General features: G+C 38.0%; 1 protein-coding gene across 2 annotated transcripts in view; it reads right to left on the bottom strand.

Annotated features, from left to right (window-relative positions):
* PCCA (propionyl-CoA carboxylase subunit alpha) overlaps positions 1–23215 on the bottom strand; it is a 281303-nt gene that overhangs the window by 163224 nt on the left and 94864 nt on the right. For both annotated transcript variants that reach the window (XM_051630543.1, XM_051630554.1), the window contains exons 10-12: positions 18606–18708; positions 14123–14217; positions 6424–6574 (exon numbers count right to left, since the gene is read on the bottom strand). In XM_051630543.1, the coding sequence (XP_051486503.1) occupies positions 6424–6574; positions 14123–14217; positions 18606–18708 (349 nt within the window). The remainder of the gene's footprint in view (positions 1–6423; positions 6575–14122; positions 14218–18605; positions 18709–23215) is intronic.

Here is a 23215-nt window from a genome sequence, read left to right as displayed (position 1 = left end):
CAAGGTACTCAGATCTAATAGCAAACATTTCTGGATACTCTCACAGATTGCCCTCTTGCCCCCATGTGCATAAGGCATTAAGTTACTCACACACCAGTTGGAGTGCTCAAGCAGACCACAGTGGCCAAGAAAATCTAAATTTCACCAGACTTAAAAGTTTACTGCCTATGTCGCCGCTACTACTGTAATTCCCTAGCTGGTGTCGTATACTCCTTTACATTCAGATAAACAACCTCAAAACTAACTTTCAACATACCACTCAGCTTTCAGGAAACACAATTCACCTGGAATCTCATGGGCTTTTCTATGGCAGCCAAATCCAGTGTCAACTGAAGCAAGCTCATCGACTTAGAGATGCTCCTCAGCACCCTTTATTTCAGTAAGCCTGGCTTCTGTTTCAGAGAATTAAACGGCAACAGAGATGCACACATTCTGTTCTTCAAGCATGCCAGCTTCCTGACCACTATGAGCAGGAGCACTCTGGGGTCATGTAATCTTTCAAAAAAATACTTCACAATAGCCATGTATACGCGTTTTGGGGGCATACAGTAAACAAACAGCATTTCAGAAAGGCTGCTGAAGAACAGACAATGTTCGGATTAATGTTCAGAATTAATGGAAAGCACACAGGAATATGTAACAGGTGATCTCATCTACTTTTCTACCCACACAGATACATAATATGGTGCTTATTTTCTGAGTTATTAGTATATGATTGAAGAACTGAGTGCAACCAGAACTACAAAAATTTCCGTTGACTAAGATTCTCAGGTAGGCCTTTATTTTTTTCCTAAGGTGTTGCATAAATAAACACTAATGCACAAACATTTGGTACCAACTAATTTTTTAATAACAGCATATAAACTTTTAGAAATATTTAATCTACTTCCTCATAGGAAGGTATATTCCAACAATTGTTGATTCAGTTTTGACATTTTTTTCTTGGTAAGGATTTGCTTCTTTATTGTACTAGACAGAATCGTGTAAGAAATCACTTACATAGCATATTAATACTGAACCTGTCTTTTCTGTGTTTTAAACAAGCAGCACATATATAACATCAGCAAGTTATCTAGCTCACAATTTCAACATGACTTTCTCAATTAACAACCTGCACTTCTAAACAAAAAGTATCTTGCAATTCAGTAATTCGACCCAATTTCCTTTCCACTACCTACAACATGTAAGAAAATAAAGAAACTTGCACCCACAAAACCTATCCTTTCTTTCCTAAAGATAAAAGTCCTGATTTCACTATATTTAGCAGCACTGTTAAAGTTCTCTCAGAGTACTTTGTTCAAGGTGCTTCTGGTCATGCAGCAATTTTTCTTGTGTTTTATTTACATCATGTTCACGAAAGGAAAGAAACTAATGTACCCTTCAAATAATAGTATTTTGTTTCTCTGCTATTAAAAAATAAGGGAAGCCTCATTTTTATCTACTTTTGGATAGTGTTCAATGATAGTTATATGGTAATGTTGTCTCTAAGATATCACTCCATGCCCTGGCAGCACTGTTAATGGCATCTTTCAGATTCAATGACTTACACAAACAATGTCGTTCTCTTCTGTCAACAACAATTAGCAATGCTTTTCTGTAGTTCTTTTGGGAAGCCTGAAAAGCAGACAACCAGTAGCTACATAATGGAAGTTGCATTAGGAGGCAAGAATGTGGCAAAAATCTGGTTAACTGTTGTCGGCTGACCCTCTTGTGTGAAGAAGTGTTGTTTGGCAGCAAAATCACCTTTTCTTTAGGGTCTAAAAATGGCCACGAACAGCTGGTATAAACTGTGTGCAGAATGGATTCTGGTGGGCTTAGGGGATTGGTAATGGGATAAGAGACCTTTCACCTTTAGGTCAGTAGTTCAAATTCAGCCCAGGTTAGCAGCAATTGAAAGTCTTTACCATCTGACACTGTTTGTTAGCCTATTTAAAATGACTGAAGCAAAGTGTCACAGTAAAACAAGATTCCAGTATTAAGAAATATGAAGAGTCTCAGCAAACAGCAGAAACAGACACTTGAGACTTTACTTTGAAAACCCGCCATTCAGACCTTGTAGAAATCCACTGCTCTAACTCCTGACAGCCCCTTTCACTGTTCCCATACTCTTGCCCACCTATCACAATTCATCCTCCAGTTACACACACACACACACACCCACCAAGACAACAAAACCACCTCTCACAGTCCCATGGGTCTGCTACAGACACCAAAGCCACCACCTCTCTGTGGTTTTAGCTGGTAATCCAAACCCAGCTCATCACTTTGCTATTTAGACTTTGCTGCTACTGTTTATATAGCGCAGCTGCAATATTTTCCAGCACTTCTCTCCTTCACTGAGCAAACGTGTAGCAGGTGCTGCCCAATGATGTGCAACAAAATACAGGCACCATTAAAGAGGCCGTCAGAACTGGCAACTTACAAGTAGTGGAGCTCCAGACAATCACCAACAGCATTTCTGCATACTCCTAGACATTTCCCAACCATGCTTTCATGAGCAAATAGATTAAAAGGGAGGTAGAAAGAGACACGGTGCGTGTAGAAATTCTTCCTTTGTCTTTTACACCAGGCACAGCCAGTTTTGTACAAGGATAAAGCTCTGGGATATAGCATTTTCCAGGGGTCAGTAGAATCTGATGAAAACACAGAAAGTGTTCAACAAAAATCTTAACCCTGGAGAATGCTTCATGGGTGTATGCAAGTTTATTTACATTTGCCTTTATGTCTTACAGTCAAATTACTTTAAAAGAACTTGAAAACATTTACATAAAATAAATACTCACACTACAATTAACTGTAAAATAAAAATACACAGATATGCCATTTGCATTCAATAAAGTCTTACAAGCATGTCTAAAGTAACTTTTAATCCCTGAAAAGTTATGACAAAAATATTTAAACTGTCACATGAGAAGAAAACACCCTGCTACTCAAGTTACCATATTACCCAACTCCCTTGTACTGAGTCCAGACTACACAAACTGTCTTTTCAGTAAGATTATTCTAAGCAAATCTGGTCATGTTTTGAAGAGGAAGGCAGTGCTCACTTGTTATTTAAATGGCACAATGCATGGGGAAGACAGAAGGTTGGGAGCAGATGTACAAACTGTACTTGGGGTAAGCGCTTTCCTGACACTGCTCGTCACATTTCTCTCAGTTCTCCTCAAGCCAGAGAGAGGTGGCTCCTCATTTCAAGGTACCACAAGCTTCTAGAACATGTGATATTTTCCTTCTGCTGTCACCTTTTGATAAGCATGTAAGCAGCTTAGCCACACATGTTAACAGGTAGTCTTTATTTGCAGACTATAGACACTCTTCCTATAAAGTCAGAGAAACATTTCTAAACTTCCAGTGAAAAGTACAAGAGATTCTTCTGGTGAAAGCCAACACTTCTGATGGTAGCATGGTAAGGAGGTTTTGACACAATATGGAAGTCAGAAGGGCTATCAGTTTAAAGGGTCAGAAACTTTTCCTTTTTTTCAAAGCTCTTGTTCAGCTACTTTGGACTATTGACTGTCTTTGGTTAGGCTGATGACAACCAGGTAATAAAAAGCACACCACGGTGTGAGAAGCTACAAAGAATCAGATATTCAACATCTGGGGTGCCTCAATAATCCTACTGGTGGTAAGCTGCCCGGAAACCACTTCAAAAGTGCCTTAAATGACAAAATACAGAAGTTCTCTTGCAGCTGCTAGAGTAACCATTTCTATGTTTTCTTATGAAAAGCAAGAATAACTAATTTTGCTACACAATTATCCAATCTCATGTTTCATACTTATCAGCTAGCCTCTGAAAGATGGCAAAGTAGAAGATACAACAAAAAGTACATTGCCAACAGCAAAGAATAAATCATTCTAGCTGAATCACTTGGAGCAAAACATCTGTAACCGATTTGTGCAGCATACAAGACAGACAATGCAGCTGATTCACCCATTTTTTTCATTTTTCAATCTCATATTGCAACAACACTTAGAAATTGAATAAAATATAAACTTCCTGTAAGGTGCTACTTACACTTTTTGCAAAACTATATAGCAGAAAAGTTATATTCCCAAAGAGCTCCCCAAAAAGGACAGCCAAATAATTATACACCTCTCAATTACTGCAAAATTATTTACAAAAAATACTGAAAAATAGCTGACAGTGCAAAGTACTGGACACAGCTTAGTTAGTTTATGCAAGTATATTCTGAAGTCAGTATCTAAAGTAAAAAGACTACAGCAATCCAATTAGAGATTGCTGAAATGTTAAAACAGACACAGGAAATAGCATAATTTAGTAGACATGTTCTGATGATGCTGACATGTAGCTGTGTCTGTAATGCACACTAACAAAGACCTTTAGTGCATCATGTACAGGTCAGTTGTCCATCATGTAGAAAAATTCTTCCAGCTGTGGAGTGTTCAGCAAAAACTAGGTAAGTGAGCCTGTTAGCCACTGTTTGCAGTTAGGAGATTCAAAAGGAACCAGCTGGAGCAATACAGGGACTTCTAGTGACTCTCCTGGTTCTGAAGGTAAATCTGGACAAACTTCATTAGAGTTTCTATGTTTGACTCTTAGCAGAAGGGAGTAAAAATGAGATGTTAGTTGCATAACTCTTAGCTGAACAGAAAGTAAAGCTTGAGACTTGGGAGAAATGACAGATCAATAGAGTGAGCCTAGGGTAGAATCAGAAAATTACCACTCTCAAGCCTCAAGCTGAAATCCTAATTAGAGAAAATTCACAGGCAGGATAGAGGAAACAGAGAATGTTAACACAAGTTCTGTAATTTAAGATCAGTAAATTTCTTTAAGAGTTGGAATTAGTCTGCTCTTACAGGGGACTGTCAAACTGCTTAGGCTGTATTTCAAAAAGAGTCTTTAAAGTATTCAAGGATGAAATTGTGAAAGTTTTCTTACTGCATATGTGGACACCTCTGCAATTAAATTTGAGGTATGGGACTTCAAACAATTACCGCTATGCATTGCAGGGGGAAGACACCACAACACAGCAAACATAACATCTTAAATTCCAAAAATCATCGATTCCAAGGATTCTCCATTGCCAATGTCATTTAGGAATTTATGGACAATAATATACCATGGCAAGGAAATTATTCTGAACTTCTGGTTCAGAGTTATGCAGAAAACCATAAATCCATTTTCTTCTATATAAACAAGAACACTAAGAGTCACTACAAATTGTTGTCTCAAAAAATACAAGATCAGTAAAAGTGTAAAGAATTTGACAAAAGAGACAAAAATTCTTCATAATTTTTAAATGAACTATACCATTGTCATTGATTACCACCCTCTCTAACTGTGCCTAGCAAACTCCTACCAAAAACATGGGAAGTGTAACTGTCATGACCAATTCTAAAAACACTGCTGCCCTGCAACGCAAATTTTACCAGCAGTCTTGTACAGTCCTGGTACGGAGGAAAACATCCCCCCATTCCTCCTTTTTACCCTAAATGCTCTCTCACTTCTTTACTCAAATCATACATTTACCCAGCCATTACACTAAGTCATGCACAGGTGTCAGGATTACAGAGATCTCATTAGACTATCACTGCCCACATACACAAGCAGCAGGCAGGACACAGCCCTAGCAGAGCGTAGCTAAAACAGAACAAGCAGTTAATGACTCTATTGCTTGATTCCACGTTGCAGTCTTTCTGGCATTACTTAACAAAGTGAGAAAAGGAGGATAAAGATGATGGAATTCACTTGTTTCCGAGTTGAACTTTCTTTCAATCCTTGAGAACGATACCCAGACTTCAAGTAATGTGTCTGATTTCTCAGATTATGACTGGAAATACATTTTAACAGTCAAATAAGAGGTAGGGGCTGTTTTCCATAAAACACTTTGTCCATTTATTTGCAGTGTACATCATAACATCTACTACTGACTATATGAGTTGCTTAAAAAATCCTACACCATGACAGCATGCTTTTTACATAGCGACACTCCAGTCATCATTTCAATCTTTTGCAGATTGCTAGTGTTTCTATTGCTGACATACACATATAGTGTTACACGCCCTCCTAGAGAAACTCAGCAAGTGACCATCTAAGTCTAAAAAATAAAAAAAAGAAACTTCAGGGACCAGTGGGGAAAAGCATCAGAGCACAGTGGCTAGCCACTTACTGTGAACTCACCGTGGCACTTAACAGTGACCCCTTGCAAGGTCTTTAGGTCAAGTGTAACAAAGAGCAAAAGCTCTGAATGCTTACTTGAGCGCTGTGCTAGGGCTCACAGAGTCCTCTATATGCAGGTTTATTTAAGTGAGTAGATCTTTTTAAGTTCAGTGGGAAGTGCCCACATGCATCGAGTTAGTTATGTGTAAGTCTTTGCAGGAGCAGACCCCTAACTATGGAGGGAGGTTATGTTCTGTTTTTTTAAATAGACTTTTCTGAATCTGTAGAGCTGTTTTTCTTACCTGAAGTCTAGTATTCATTTCCAAGAAGTAGAAATTCTTTCTGGAGTCCACAAGGAATTCTACTGTTCCAGCAGAGGAATATTTTACTGCTTTGGCAAGAGCTACTGCTTGTTCTCCCATTGCTCTTCGAGTTTCAGGGTCTAGAAAAGTGCTACAATACAAAAACAATGCCCTTACTTAGTTTAAAAAAAAATAAAAAATCATCTGCTGTTTAAGCTACCAGCAAAAGAGGACAGGATTACTTACGAAAACAAGTCAAGACTATCAAATGTATACCTTACATTTATATTGCTTCGTAATTACTGCTAATGTACAGGAAATTAAGGATAAATAACAGTATTCTATAAAATATAAAACAACAGAACACAATTTTTTAGAACGCTGAGATCTGTAATGATGCAAGCTAAATGAAAATACATACAAATCCATGATACTTCAGAAAGCATATTTATTTGACAAAAAGCCACAACAAACCAAAGCCAACCATAACTAAAAAATCCATCCACTGGAAATATGAATGCCAAAATACAAAAGGAGGTCTAAAGGGAATTTGTTTCTGACTCTGAAGTGGCTGTTTTGTTGATAATCTATGCAATAAAGTTTTGGAAGTTAATAAAGTAGATATTCAGGCTTCTTTTATGAGTATGACTGCAATGAAGAAAATGTGGGCATTCATAATATTTAACTAAAACCTTGTCAACAATACAATGATTTAAACCTTCATGTTCTGTATTTCTCCTCTCAGCTTTACTTACAAGCTGAAGACTAGTTATCTATGTTTGTTAATTGCAATTCATTACTTTGCACAAATCCTGGACACATTCAAGGATGCTCAAGGAGCAGCTGAGCTACAACCTTGGTAGACACTGTGAACACTGCCCAAATGCCAAGCCTTCTCACCCTAGGAGAGCAGTATGCCACTTCCACTAGTCCAGTGAATTGAAAGTCTCAGGAAGGTACATAATCTGCTTGTTGTGCTCCTCTGTAGTGCACATTCAGATTTAGAATAAGATTGTTAGGTTAGAGTCTGAGAAATTTCTGTAGCTTTTTTTTTCCAGCTTTCTGGAAACTGGTTGCCTCTCACCCTAATCTTTAGTGAAAGACAATACGTAGCTCTTCATCTTATAAATATGCTTGTTATATTTCTGCTGTCACTTACACTGCCACCAGTTTAAAAGTACTTGTTTTAAGGGAATAGGAAGTAATTTCTACCTTGCCTCTAAGCTACTGTTAAAAAGGAAAGTACTAAATGTTACGTATTTCTTGAGGTGTCCTCAGCAGCGGGTCCTAACTCTGCAAAGGAGCAATCAGGAACCTCCATGTATCTGAACTAGCCCCAGCAAAGTCAGTGAAGCTCCATCTGGGGCCCAGGACTGCACTCAGAGACAAGCCAGTGTGCCGGGTCAGGTGGTGTTTTCAGTACTTACTATGGGTTTTTTCACTGAGACCTGAACTCACAGAAGAGCTAGAAACTTCTGCCACAACAAACCATATTTGACATGACAAAAAGTGAGGAAATAACTAGGCAAACTGCAAGACAACCATAGAATCATAGAACGGTGGGAGTTGAAAGGGACCTCTGGAGAGCATCAAGTCCAACCCCTCTGTCAGAGGGTCACACAGAAACACATCCAGCTGGGTTTGGAAGTCTCCAGAGAAGAAGACTTTAAAACCTCTCTGCAGATCTCAATGGAAATTTTTTTCTTCACAGGAAAGGCATTGCTTAGCATCTCTGTCCTTCCATGGCTCACAGGGGCAGATTCTAGAGGGACAGGCATTTTCAGAATTGAGGAAAAAAACTTATTTCTTGGCAAACAACAGGTTCAAGAGAAAAAGGAAGTCAAGTCTGATCTCAAGAAAGCTAACAGATCCTACACCAGCACAAAGGAGATGATGTGCAAAAATGTGTCATACCTATCGCAAATAGGCAGTGGTAACGTAAAAGAGTTTCATAGTATTTCTTATTTTGATTCAATACAAGGATAATACATTACACAAAATCAACAACCTATAATTCAGTTTCGGGTTTCTGCAGGGCTTTGATCATGAAAAATCAATGAAGGCTTATGAAGAACAGAACCTTTTCAGTACCAGCTTCATATGCTATTTCTAGAATAACCATTATTACTTCTCATACGGATGAAAGACAGTTACTCCCCCCTATTACAGTGGTGTCTTCCCTATGTTTCTTAAATGTAGGGCTGAGATCTTTCTGTTCACCTCCTGCTGTAGCCAAAGAATGCAAGAGAAGTGTCACACTGCTAAATTTGATCTCCGTCACATGGTTAAGCTTTATGCTCTAAAGTGACTAGATCATCCCTGCAATCAGCTAGGTTAATTAACCAAAGTTTTCCTGTGTTCCTCTGCTGCTTTACCATTCAAATAGGTAATTTCTCCCTTCTTTAACAATGCACCTTTTACAACTGAGATAATTCTTCTCCAGTGTAATTAGGCATCACTTGATAACACAGCATTTTAAACCTGACTTTAAATCTTTTGCTCTCACATATATGGTATTCTTTCAACCTAATAGCTCCTATGGCATCATGAAGGCTGCAAAAGAAAAAGGATTTGAAAGATAAAAGCACCAAAAAGAAAAAATAGTATCAGACCTGACATTTTACTCATAAGACTTATCGTAAAATTGATCAAAGACAATATAGTTGGTTTGTTTCATTGTTTCTACATTCAGAGAGATGAGCGCATGGGCAAGATGTCACCCTTCCCTCTTCTAGTTCATCAGATGTTTCCCAGAATATCTCCAGCACCTTCACTCACAGATAAAGGGGAAATTTTGAAACATACAGACAGTTACACCATCACTGGAAATGTAATGCTGAGCTTAGACATAAAAAACCAAACCAAAAAAAAACAAACAACAACAAACAAACAACAATTAAAAAAAGGCCACACACCAAAAAAAACCCTAAACATCACTAACATTTACCCTTTCTCTGAAGATACAAGTATACTGGTTATTCTCTGCAAGGTTATTCTCTTCATTTTCTACATGTCAAGGTCAGCTTACCCGCTCTTAGGAAATAGTTAGGCATACTGGTTGCTAAAAAAATTACCTATAAAAACCACTCTCCCTTGTGATATCTATTACACACTACTACACCACGGACATAAATATGGTAAAGTGGTTGTGAACATAGTTTTGTCCCCATGTCTAAATCTGGGCCCACCCAGGAATCATGTACACAGTCACAAATCCTTCAAGGATTTCTAGACAGAGAGATAGCAAATGTAGAGTATGACATACATACATGCAGCACAACTCTAAGGAGAACCTGTACATGGAGTCTAGTTCATTAATACACTTTTCTTCTAAGTTCCTGCCTACCCACGTTCCTTCAACTGTCGGTGGCTTCAAGCAGTACCTTGGCAGTTAATCTGGAATACGATCCTGAAGTACTTGGCATCATACTGAGATCTTTTAGAGAGTGCAGTGCTTGAAGAAAGTGAAAGAAGCTGCTGTCTGTGCCCCTTCTAGGGACAGAAACATTCCTGAGATAAGCTAACAATAGAAAAAAGGTCACAAAAATAGTTTAACTGTTCTACTTGCGTTCTAATGAAGTCACTTACTGCTAAAGTAGTCTCCCTTTTAAATCTCCTGCCTCTTAGATCTTCCTGTCACAGGTAGAAATAGAAAGAAACATTTTTGTCCTTTGTACTGAAACTGAAAGAACGTCCTTCCATTTAAAATACACCACAAAACTAACATCTAGGATAGGCAATCATAAGACAATCTCCACTCAAAATGTATGCAGCTAGGAAGAAAAAAAACAAAACACAATAAAAAATTGTAATCTCACCGAGATGAAATTTAGGGAAATCTGAGGAAATTGCTGAGAGACTGTCCTAAAAATCACCTTATTCTGAAGGTCTTGAATGCTAAGGTTTAACTCAAAGGACATGGAATCACTTAAGGAAAGTGAGACAATGAAGGAGAATAAGCAGGTAGCTAGCAAGTTCTAAGCACTTCTTCACTTCAGATGCTAATATGGATCTAGTATGCTAGTACAGAACACAACCAGAAGGCACTGTTGCATCATTACTCACCCAGGAAAGGCCTGAAAATGTACAGACAAGCTTTAACACCAGGTGTCCTGAATCTCAGCATTTTGAGACCACACCTCAAATACTGTGTTCAGTTTTGGGCTCCTCACTACAAAAAGAACATTGAGGTGCTAAACTGTGTCCAAAGAAGGGCAATGAAGCTGGTGAAGGGTAGGGAGAACAAGGTCTGGAGGTCCGCAGAGGAGCTGAGGAAACAGGAGTTGTTTAGCCTGGAGAAAAGGAGGTTGAGGGCAGACCTTACTGCTCTCTACAACTACTGGACAGGAGGTTGTAGCGAGGTGGAGGTTGGTCTCTTCTCCCAAGTAACAAGCGACAGAATGAAAGGACATGGCCTCAAGTTGTGCCATGGGAGGTTTAGATTGGATGTTAGGAAAAAAATATTCACTGAAAGGTTTATCAGGCACTGGAACAGGCTGCCCAGGTTGAGTCATCATCCCTGGAGGTATTTAAAAGACACAGATCTGGGGAACATGGTTTAGCGGTGGACTTGACAGTGTTAACAGTTGGACTTGATGATTTTAAGGGTCTTTTCCAACCTAAATGATTTTATGATTCCATGAAGGATCAAATGTTTAATCTCTTCAACTACTACAGCACAGGATAGTGCTGGATGATCACAGCAAGTGCACGGGCACTGTGTGGCACTTCTCTGTAACAAGGCTAGATGGCCTTTGAGCAACCTGGACTTATGGGAGGTCCCTGACCATGCAGGGGGGTTGAAACTAGATGATCTTGAAGGTCCCTGCCAACCCAAGCCATTTGATGAACAGCATTCCAAAATCTTAACTTTGGGCATCAAACAGTAGAGATAGCCACGTGTCTCAGAACAGATGGACACTCCTTTAACTTTTGCCTCACTACTTGGGCAAAGTGCTTTAGAAAGCTTTTAGCAGGTTCTGAAATAGGATAGGACATCTGCTCTCACCAAAGTGAAGTTTAAGAGCACTCCTTTGAGCTCCAGTTATTGAACAGGAAGTCATCTAAGACTCCTGTAACATTTACTTTCCATGGATCCACTTACTTTAAACTGATACTTAAGGATCAATGAATTTTCTGATAAGCTTATGCGCCTTGCTTCTCCACATGGGGAAGAATTCCTTATTAATCACTCCAGCAGACAGGGAAACAAAACCACACTCTCACATTTTTTCTTGCCAAAGGACACTGGCCTATAGCAGCTGCCTGAAAACTAATAGAAAATAGTTTGGGCAGAGGAGGAACAAAAACTGAACTAAGGAACAATAAGAGATTATTAAATCTTAAGCATCTGTTTAAATTTCAGTCTCTGTGGTAAAATGAGAAATGCCAACAGCATCTTCCAAAAAGGTGTGAAGCGAGAGGCAAAGACAGTTACTCTAAATCACCAAGTTTTGCAATGAATTTGCCTAGCACTAAAAAACTGGTGATGATCAGATTTGTTGTATTGTCTGTGCTTCCCAGAATAGAGTAGGACAACTGATTATGTTAGAAAGATATAAGCAAAGTTTTCTGGTTTCCTATTTGCACCTGGGGGACTGACCACTACAAACACCAGGGCTCCCTCGAATACTTTTACCTCATCAGGGTATGGACTAAAGAGCTTTCTCTCCTCAAAAGAGGGATTTTTATTTTTATTTTACAAGAGTCTGAACTTCCCTGGAAAAACCAGAGATTCAAGCACAAAAAATGCCATCAGGATATAGTCAACAACTGCAAACTTTGCTTTAAGAAAATCACAGAGCTTACTCTTGAGTCCAAAAGGCCCTCAACAATCAGCCTCTTAAATTAGATACTTAGAAAAACACCAACATAGGAAAAAGCAAATCAAAACAGGCTTGAGAAGAGGCCAGAGACAAAAGCCATAAATTGTACAAAAGACAAACATGTTAGCCCACAGCATTCCTACCTCCTGGGCATTAAATTAAAAAAATAATCAACCTTTCTCAGAGCTCTTAATGGCAACTACCATTTAAAACAGAAGGGGAAAAAAAAGGACTACTGGACTTCCTATTTTGTACTTCCTCCACCCAGCCGTACATGAAAAAGAACTTCCAGGAGTCATTAATCAATGAGACTAACTGAAACAGCATTGACAGGAAAGGGCTAACTTCAGTCTTCAAACTCCCTACACTGTCTCACAGAAGTCAGTGGCCTGCTTATTTGCAATGGTCTTGTAAACCTTTGTAAATAAATGGATTCTGTAGCCAGCTGCAAGCAGCTCTAAGGCATATAATGCTTCCAAAGTTGTCACGAGAAGTCTGGCAAAATCTAAAACATTCAACAAAAAGAAGAAAGAAGAGTTTCCATACCGAATTTTGGAAGCTAGTGACTTATCCATGCTCTTTGTGAAATGATAGGAACGGGTGAGAAAAATTACTGGCAACTCCAACAGAGAAGCCCAAGAAAGTTAAAAGGCTGATCTCTCTGATGAAAGAAAATACTCTGATCACAGTTGGCTAGTGAGAGACAGACATATTGCCCCCTTTAATTGAACACAGGCATGGAGAACAAGCAGGCAGCAGTGACAGGCAGTGCCTTACAAATACTCCTGAGGCAGAAAGCTCTCTTAAGTGCTTAGGTACACATGTGCACACACATATGATATCAGGACCTGAAGACTTCACATTTCACAAACGAAAACATAGTAAGATCTTTAAGCATAAGGCTTCCAAGAAATCCACAAGCACTACCTAGAAGCAACAAGAGCTATTTAAGCCTTTATTAGGGGGTTTGTATCCTTAGATTTAAACTATGTTTTTCACTTTAAAACCTAGTGCATAAACAGTGGCAGTCTCACAATTATGATTCAACATTAACTTATATTCTGCCTCTAGAGTAACATAATTTGAACCACGTGCTTTTCCTCACGTGCTAAATTGTTGCACTGCATAGTTCTGTGCTATAAAATAATAGGAAATCCACCCCAGTTTGTGAACACATTACACTGTTAATTCCTATGTGTAGTCATATACTTATATCTGTTTCTCTGAAATCAGAACTTCCTTCTAACCCTTCTTCTACACATATTCTCTGATGAATGCTATGCAACAGAAGACACAGCAAGATCATACCTTGCACAGAAACAACATATTTCAGCTCCATTTGAAATGAGTGTGATTAAGATAATTTAGTACTTTTGAGTGACTGGACACCTACATCTACAGTTCACTACCATGAATGGTACTAAAAGTGGCACAGAGTATTTAGTACTTCGTATTTCAAACATAAATAAACAGTATTATCTGGACCTCTCTCAATTACTATAACATAGTCAAATATCTGTAGCTATCTAAAAATGAATATTTAATCCATTTTTATTTAAGGAAAGATATCTCAGATATATTAAGAAAGCAATCTCACATACTACATGTATACTACATATCCATTTTATAAAAGATCACCAAAAAATTACACACCTGTTTTCTTCTTACAGAAAGACATCATGAAGCAAGATCAAAACATCCTCAAGTACATCAAAACTGCATTACAGTCAAGTACCTGTAACTTAAACTTTTGTTGTTGTTGTAGTTTTTAATAGAATAAAATTTGCTTGCATTTCTACAATAAATAAAATCAGCAGCTTTCCCAAAGTGCTTTCAGTAACTATGAAGCTGTATCATGAGTCTAGGATACATACCTTGGTGCTTCCTCCACAACTTTTTGGTTTCTTCTTTGAATGGAGCACTCTCTTTCATTCAACCACAAGGCATTACCATGCTTATCTGCCAAAATCTGAAAAAATAACATGCTGCTATTAACAGAGTTGTATGCATATGGCCTTTTGACATTATACTATTATGTAGTATTCTGTTACTTTAAATATATTTTTTTTTCCAGTCTAGAAATAAAGGTTGGGAAAAAATGCTAGTACAGAAAATTAATTGTATGTGAAATACTGATTGAATGCTGTTTCATATTCTGAACGGAATTATTTTAAAGCCTCTACACAAGAGTCTATTCATGGAAAAAGAATACTCACTCCAAAATTTGTGAGAAGCTTCCAAAAGTTCAGAAATCAGAAGACTGAAATATTACTCAACTATATTTTCAAGCATTTAAAATTGCATTGTATAATGAAACTAACTCAGAAGTACATTGCCAAGCAATCCCTTGTGTCAACAAAGGAGAGAAAAAATCTCAAAGGATGCCAAATTTTGTTCCTGAATTACACACAGAAATTTTCAGAAACAATGGCTAATGGAGCCTTCTTAGTCAGCAAACCACAGCACTCTGTCTTTAATAAAGCAGAAAAGATGTCTAGAAACATTGCAATCTTACATTAAAGAGAATAAAATTTGCTACTTCCTCCATACTTTCAATGGAAATTAATGTCAAAGTTTCATGGATTGTCTTAAAAATCAGATGTTGACTACAGTTCTTGGCTGCAGCTTCAGTTCATGGAAGAGCTGAAACATTCAGCCAAGTATCTAGATCCAACTACCTAAATTACACATTGGAAAAAACTCAAATTCAGCATAAAAGAACTCTCAATTGATTCTGCAAGTTCAAACTGGAAGGAAAGGTAAGAAAAGGAACTCTGTCCCTTTATGAAATTCACTGTAAGTTGCAGCCATTTCTAATAGCAGGATACTGGATTTGAGAATTCTAGTAGACTTCTTCCAATCTTACGATGTTATAGTCTACACTTAATCTTGGAACAACTTCTTTCACTGCAGACCACACCTGCTCCCTTTCTTCCTTATAACATTTTCCCTCTAATTTATTTTTTTCCATCTACCTTTCCGCTCTGATCCATGGGAACCTGTGCCCATATTCATGCTTCATTTTTTAATAGTGCAGTTCTACACTGAAAAGTGACGATAAAAAAAGGAGACCATCTTCCTCAAACTGCGTGAACTCAACTATATCTACTCGCATTTTTTACAACGAAATCTGTATTATTTATTATTTCTTTTAGCATCACAGAGTCAATATGGCACTAAGCAAGATTAATTCCTATATCTGTGACACCGATGTTAGTCGATGCGTGAATAATCTGGGTAGATGTGACTGAAAACGAAGAGCTGATCTGATGAAGACAACTCGTTTGCACCATGCAGCACCAGATCCAGAGTGCTCAGAAGTCTTTTCCTCAGAAATTCTGTTGCTTTCTAAGGAAGAAAATCCCCTCCAAAGAGTTCTACAAAATCAATGACTTAGGGAGTTCCTAAACTATGTCCCAGAACCCTCTTCCCTGCCCCAGGGGAGGCTTTGCAGCAGCAGCACCAGGGTACTCCAGCCAACTGCCAGATTCTGTAACAGGAGACTAATACAAAGCAAAACCAAACCAAAACCACAAAAAATACACCCAACAAAACACCAAAACAAAACACCACACACCAGCAGCATCTAAAATAACTTCCTACGCAAGCCCTAACTCATCCCATCTAGAACTAAACATTTCTAAATAAACTAACTTGGGAAGACAAAAGATTTTCTTAAATTCTTCTGTTGTTTTTTTTGCCTTTAATATTAAAACAGTACCTCAAGGGCATAGCATGGTAGTCAGATGGAAAAATCACAGTCCTGTAGAAAGCAGAATGATTCCTTGTGAGCACTTCTTTTTCACTGCTACAAAGCCTGCAACTTTCTAGAGAACTGAGTCTCACCAAAACAAACAAACAAAAAACTCTTGAAATATTTCAATTAAAAAAATAGTTCCTGTGCTTTTCTTTCTCTCTGTATTTTCCTGAAAGGTATAATGAAATACATTTTTCAAGCCAACTAATAAATATTTTCTTTCACTTCAGGACATTAATTGTATCCTACTTTATTTCTGCAACCTGGATCTTAAAGAAATGATTCTTCTATTAGCAGCTAATGTGGCTCAGAGAGAGATATGCATGAGCTTTCACTAAGAAAATGTAATTAAAAATAGAATAAGCCAAACAACACCTAGTGTTAGGCTTTTACTTTCCTTCTAGGTCCACTGTTTTCACTACCAGAAACTAAAGAAGATACTGCATAAAACAATTATTTTGGAAGACATTTATAGAACGATGAAATCATAATCTCTGAGATGATGTGAGATTCCAATACGCATCTTGCTAAAAATGCTTAGAAAATGCTAAAAGCTTTTTTCTAAGTATCTAAACATGCCTAAAAGAAAATATCCTGGTTTGTGGGATTAGATGCTTATGGCATTTGCCTATGCTATGCAAATCTATATGCCAGAATACTTAAATATAATGCAATCTCTCCAAGATGATTCAGCTAAGTTCTGTTTCCAGTTGTAGGACTGCTATTAAGCCAAGTAATAGACATTCCATGTACTCTTACTTTAAACTCAGGTCCTTCATATCAGGTATTTCAGGAGAACAAGACTTCAAATCAGTTCAAACAAAGTCTATTTGGATTCTATTTTCCTGTTAATTGTTTCAGTGTTCTCATGTTTTACAAAGGGATTGTTTTATAGCTAGACACAGGAAACCCCGTATTTAACAATTTTAAGTACCAGTGCTTTGGAGCTATATGAGAATGTTAAAAAAGTTCTACATAAAAGTTACTGCTAACTTAATAAATATTTGGCATCTGGTCTCAAATTGTTTGTATATTCAGCAGTTTGAAAATTAATCAGGGTCAACGTCCTAAAGCTGATTAGAACATAAAATTACACGTTATGATATTGTTAAAAAGTACCATGAAAGTGCTTGTCTAAGGAAAGTACCATTCACTGTACACTTATAAATAAAACTCTAAAATACTAACAGCAAAGGTGAATAAATGCTCATAAATACAGTAATCCTGTTTTGAGGTAACCTTTTTTAAACCTAAAGGAATCAATACAATGTAAAATCTGTTCCCAGTTCATGAAAGTATGGAGGAATCAGTCTCATCTATCTTTAGTCATCTAATAGTCAGTAGGAAGCTGCTGAAGCTTCCAAATCTGTGAGGATCAAAAGGAATAGGTAACTAAGCTGTACTGATGTGCATACCAAAAAAAAGAAAAAAAAAAGGAAGGAATAAAGACATAGGTAGCCAAAAGTTATTAGCCATGACAAGAGAATAAATATAGGAAAATGCTCTAGCAATCTAACCTCTTTTGGAACCTAAGTTCAACACTGAAATTACATGTTCCCTGTATACCTTTCTGTGAGACTTTGAAAGATAATTGTTTGAAGATAAAACTTCATTTTTTAGATACTGTTTCTTCATTTCACATATGCTATAAGTTAGCCTGTGCATAGACAAGTTTTATGTGGAAATCTAAAATAAATAAAAACACTGGAAGTAATCAGGTTTGAGCGGGTACATACCTGACAGAGTAAAAAACATTAAATATTTATCTCTTTCAAACCATTCCACACTATCAGATTTATTGTTGTTGGTTCATTCAGTTATTGAGTAACAGTTAAAATACTTCAGGCTCTCAATGTAAAAGAAAACATGTCACAACTTAGAACAAGTTTGTGTTTTGGCACAGATAGAAATGAAATTTCTGTTGAGGAAACCAACATATGCCATTGTAGATTTCTTGTCAGGGAAGATTATTTTAAGGCTACTGACAAACCTATTTAGTTGCCTACATAAAATCAGACACATCACAAATTTTTAAATCATATTTTATGTTAAAGAGCCTGAAACAAATAAGTCTTGTTTTGTATTAGCACATCTGGCTTAACACTAGATCCAGTAAGATTCAATGGTCACAATCTACAACTTGAGAAGAACGCAACTGATTTTGAACCACTAACTGCCCAAAATGGGACACAAATCCTAAGTTCTCAGGGAGCATTAGATACTTCAGACCTGAATCTAGAATAGTGACAAAAACACCTAGAGCTTGCAGAAAACGATTAAGCACAGCACTGCTTGAACTCCTGCATCCATAGGATCGATAGTTCAAGCTCCAGCCCTCAGGACAGATGCCTAGAACCTTTCCCCTTCCCAACAAATGGAGCATGGTTCATTGTCTTCCTGCTAAAGAAAGGCTAGAGAATAAAAACAGGAAGGCTGTATTGTGCATGATATCCCTGTAGTGTCAGCAACAGCCCAAGACACAGGAAAACACAATACTCTAGGCCTTGTTTAGCAGTGTGTTTGAAACATTTTGAACTTTGATTAGGAGTTCAAATCTTACTAACTAAATAACAAATAATAATAATAATAATAATACAAACCTGGATTTCTATGTGACGAGGATTATCAATGAACTTTTCTATCAGTAAGCGATCATCACCAAAACTTGAAGCAGCTTCTTGAGAGGAAAACCTAAAACCTTCCCTTAAATAATGAAAACAAAATTATTAAACTGTATCTTAAAAGTTAAGTTCTGAAGTATACAAGAAGTAACGTATTCATTCCAGTTATCTGGCAGCTTTCATTAATTAACACAGATATTCAAAAACCAAGCTTTACCATTTGCATTTGATTATTTAACGAGTATCCTTTTTTTCTTTTTCTTACAAAGACAAAAAAACTACATTCCCAAAGCATGGGCAATTTCAGAGTGTTTACACAGTCTGAGCATTTACAACAACTATTTGTATGAATTTGTTGGAATTTTCTTCTGTAAAAGTAATAAAGTAATCACATTTTTAAAAACATTAATTACAAAGCACTTGTTACACAGAAGTAAAGGTGAAGCTTTTACAGCTCTCTTAACACTCAAGAATAGCAGAGGTTAGCTGCACATTAATTAGATGAAAGAACTGAAGACAGAATATTCCAGACCTTGTAAATTCAATCACTAAACACACAACCTGAAGACACAGTACTTGACTTGATAGAGCATACCAGCTGTACCACTTTTCCCCTGTGTTAAATTATAACTGCTATATTGTGCATTCTGTATGCTTCCCTCTGTTTTCTCTTTAATGAATGTGATTACTCAAAGATTGTCAGATACTGTATTTATTGACTTTATTTTTCGTGGCAGAAAGATTATTCCTGTGGGGGCATAACTGCTGACAAACTACTTAATGTACAGCTTTCTCAGGGTGAAATACACCATAATTCAGGGACTCAAAGGCTCCACAGAAGTTTTCTACAGGCTTACTAGTCCCATTTATGCTGCTACATATGAAAAGTTTGGAGTAAACTTCTGTAGGACTGACTACTAAAATGCAGCAGGCCCTGATCTTTGTGCCCTGAATAAGAACTACAGTACAGTTGAGGTGAAGTTCCCATGCTTTCCATCTCTTGAATTTAGTTCAATTCCACAAACAAAAAACAAACTATAGAACCATGAGATAAAATTTAACATAAAGAGATGGGTATATTTAAAGATATTTCATCACCTTTTTTCAATATTGTGCTATAACATATAATTTTCATAGAATCATCGAATGGTTTGGGTTGGAAGGGACCTTATACATCATCTAGGTCCAACCCCTGCATGGGCAGAGACACCTCCCACTACATCAGGTTGCTTTTGGGATACTACAATTGTCTAAATTAATATTTAACTTCAATATATTGAATTCTTTAATAAAGGGACAATTTTTTTTATTCTGTACAGTAACTGATTTTTACAAAAAAACAAAGTGAAGTGACAAACACACAGTGCTAGATCTTACTGAAGCAGATTTAGAGCATTTTAATTCCTATATCAAGTGTTCTGTTTCCTTTTGTAAACATTCTATCAAAGTTTTATGCACAATTGGCTATTTTTACTTCACTATATGCTAATTAGAAATCAAAACTGCAATACTTATCAAAAAAAGTCAGGTGCCTAATTATCTAATACTTATATCTGTAAACCTTTTTAAATTATATGTAACAGGAATGACGGTCTTAATCAGATATTCTGACCTTGTTTGCATCTTACAAATCTGTGCAGTTGCATTTGTTCAGAGATAAAAATTACCATAAACACTTCACCTTATTTAAAGAAATCATACTAATAAAAATGGAGATGGAGCAGAGTCTCTTTATGAATATTTACAACTTTTTTTTAAAGTAGTTTAGGCTAGAAGAAAACATACATTTGGAATGCTGTCCTTTAACCAACCAAGAGCCTTACAGAACCTCCCTGCAAGTAAGATGCTCCCCATGCACCAGTACGTATGACCAGGTCCAAAACTTTCCTGCCCATGCTAACTGCAGAAGAGAAGCACAGGGGAACTTAGGTCTAGGCCCAAGACAGCTTACGATACAAGCAGCATGCTGTCCACAGTCTAATCAAGCCCTGATGTTTTTGACAAGACATAATCGTTCAGGTTGAAGTACCTCACCTACATAAAGATCATTGTCGATACCTCTATGCTCTCACTCCAAGTAAAAAGGATCTCTGGTCAGAGTATTCCTGAGCAGGGGCTCTGTACCGACCCACACTATTGCCTACTAACACGACCATCTTCAGAGTCTTCCAGTGCCAGCCACCTGCACTAGATGGAGAGGCAGGGAACCGGGAGGACAGACTGTCCATTTGACACTACTGGGTACTACCCAATGCTACAGGGACACCAGCTGAGCTGGTATGTTCAGCAAATAGCAGCAGCTTAGCAGAGGCTTTGGCAGGAGTTACTTTTGGTAACTTCTCACAAGGAGTTGGTGGTAGACAATCCATCAGGGTGGGAGGGAGGGAGCATTTTTGTTCCAAGTTCTGTATTTATTCAGACAAGATTTTTGGGGTTTTTTGGCTGTGGGTTGCTGGGAGTTGGGGTTTTTGGTTTCTTAGTGGGTTGGGAGAGGGGTGTCTGTTAGGGTTTTTTTTTAACAGGAAACTAACCTCCCCAACATCTGTTCAAAAATGCACATAAACTACCACAGGCAAGCTGGAAGGTTTCTGATGGATGTTGGGGAAAACTTCTCAGCACAGACATTAGACGGGTTGAAGAAGAGGAATTACTTGTAGCAGAAGAGGATGGAATCAAGGATCTCTTGAGAAATCACAGAATTGTCACAGTTGGAAAAGACCTTTAAGATCACCGTATCCAACTGTCAACCACCACCCCACCCCCAAGAAAAAAACAACAAAACATCTACATGCTTTTTAAATACCTCCCAGGATAGTGACTCTACCACCTCCCTTGGTAGTCCGTTCCAGTCCCTGCCTACTCTTTCGGTAAAGAAATTCTTTCTAATATCTAGTCAAAACCTTCCCTGGCACAACTTCAGACCATTTCTTCTAGTCCTATTACTCACCTGGGAGAAGAAACCAACATCGACCTCACTACAACCTCCTTTCTAGTAGTTTAGAGAGCAGTGAGGTCTCCCCTCAGCCTCCTCTTCTCCAAACTAAACAATTCCAGTTCCCTCAGCCTCTCCTCACAGGGCTTGTTCCCTAGACCCTTCACCAGCTTGGTTGCTCTTCTTTGGACACACTCCAGTAACTCAATATCCTTCGTGTACTGAGGGGCCTGGAACTGAACACAGTATTTGAGGTGCATCCTCACCAGTGCCGAGTCCTGCTGGCCACTCTATTCCCGATACAAGCCAGGATGCTGTTGGCCTCCTTAGCCACCTGGGCACACTGCTGGTTCATATTCAGCCACTGTCCACCAGCACCCCCAGGTTCTTTTCCTCTGGGCAGTTTTCCAGGCACTCTTCCCCAAGCCTGTAGCATTGCATGGGGTTGTTGTGACCCAAGTGCAGGACCCACCACTTGGCCTTGTTGAATCTCATACAGTTGACCTCAGCCCATCAATCCAACCTGTCCAGATCCCTCTGCAGAGCCTCACAGTCCCTTCCTACTCCCCATAACCTATCTTGGCTATGGCTGTATATATCCATTAATATATTAATGCACTATTAGCATATCAAAAATACCCACCCATAGGCTAAAGGGACCCCTACTAACAAACCCCCCCCTACTCTTTTTGAGCATGCATGTTGAAAGTTTTAAGCACTGCCACTTTAAATGGAAGTGAAGAATTAACCAGTCATGTATACAAGCTACAGAATCTAGTTAGTGATAAAGTAATTTTACATGTTGGACACCATCTGGGTCCCTTTTCTGCACAGAACTGGAAATCAAAGCAAATATCTTGACTCTGTGTGTGGATCAGCTTATTAAACATTGAGTGGCAGACCCTGCTTACAGGACAACAATCCTGAACACTTCTACAGCACACACCTGTGCAGGACAGACCAAGGATGCCAAACCTATATGCTCCTATTTTTGCAGGCCAAATTTTTGCTTTGGGGAGGCAATAAAACTCAATATATAGGCTTTAAATGGGGAATGCCATTCAGGTTTTTTAAAGCATTGTCCTCTCATACTGCACACCTCAGGTCTCCCTTTCCTTGGAAGGTGGGAGATTCAGAATTATTTCTTACGTATTATTCCAATTAACTTCTTCCAATTCCACTGCCCATTCCTTCAGAACCACTGGAAGATTACATCATCACAAAAAAAAAACACCTTCCATTGTTTCTGAATGAAGGCGGGAAACTGCAGAAAATTATGATAGACTACAAAAAAAAAATTAGCTCCTAGTTCTCCCACATATCCTGCTGTTCCATCCCAATGAAGAGCAACAACTATGCAACAGTGCAACTGAACACAGCATGACACCATAGGAATACAGAAGGGAAATTACAAGGGGTTCGTGGAATTTGAGGGTAGATGTTTGACCTAAGTTTATAAAATTGGCATAAACACCAATAAATAATTTAACAGGATAATTTATATTTATCTGTTATTATTAAAAGGCAAATCTTTCACCTCCCTAAATATCTGTTGCTGGAAGCTGCCCTGTCATTAGGCATGCAAGACTTTGGTATCTAGAAAAAGTTACAGAAGTTGAGACAATTGAGGCAGGGGTGTCATCTGAAGGGAAGGTGG

This window comes from Apus apus, chromosome 1 (genome assembly GCF_020740795.1).
Source record: "Apus apus isolate bApuApu2 chromosome 1, bApuApu2.pri.cur, whole genome shotgun sequence".
NCBI classification, from domain to species: domain Eukaryota; kingdom Metazoa; phylum Chordata; class Aves; order Apodiformes; family Apodidae; genus Apus; species Apus apus.
Note: the sequence above shows the minus strand (reverse complement) of the source record. Positions and strands in the feature narration are given on the sequence as shown.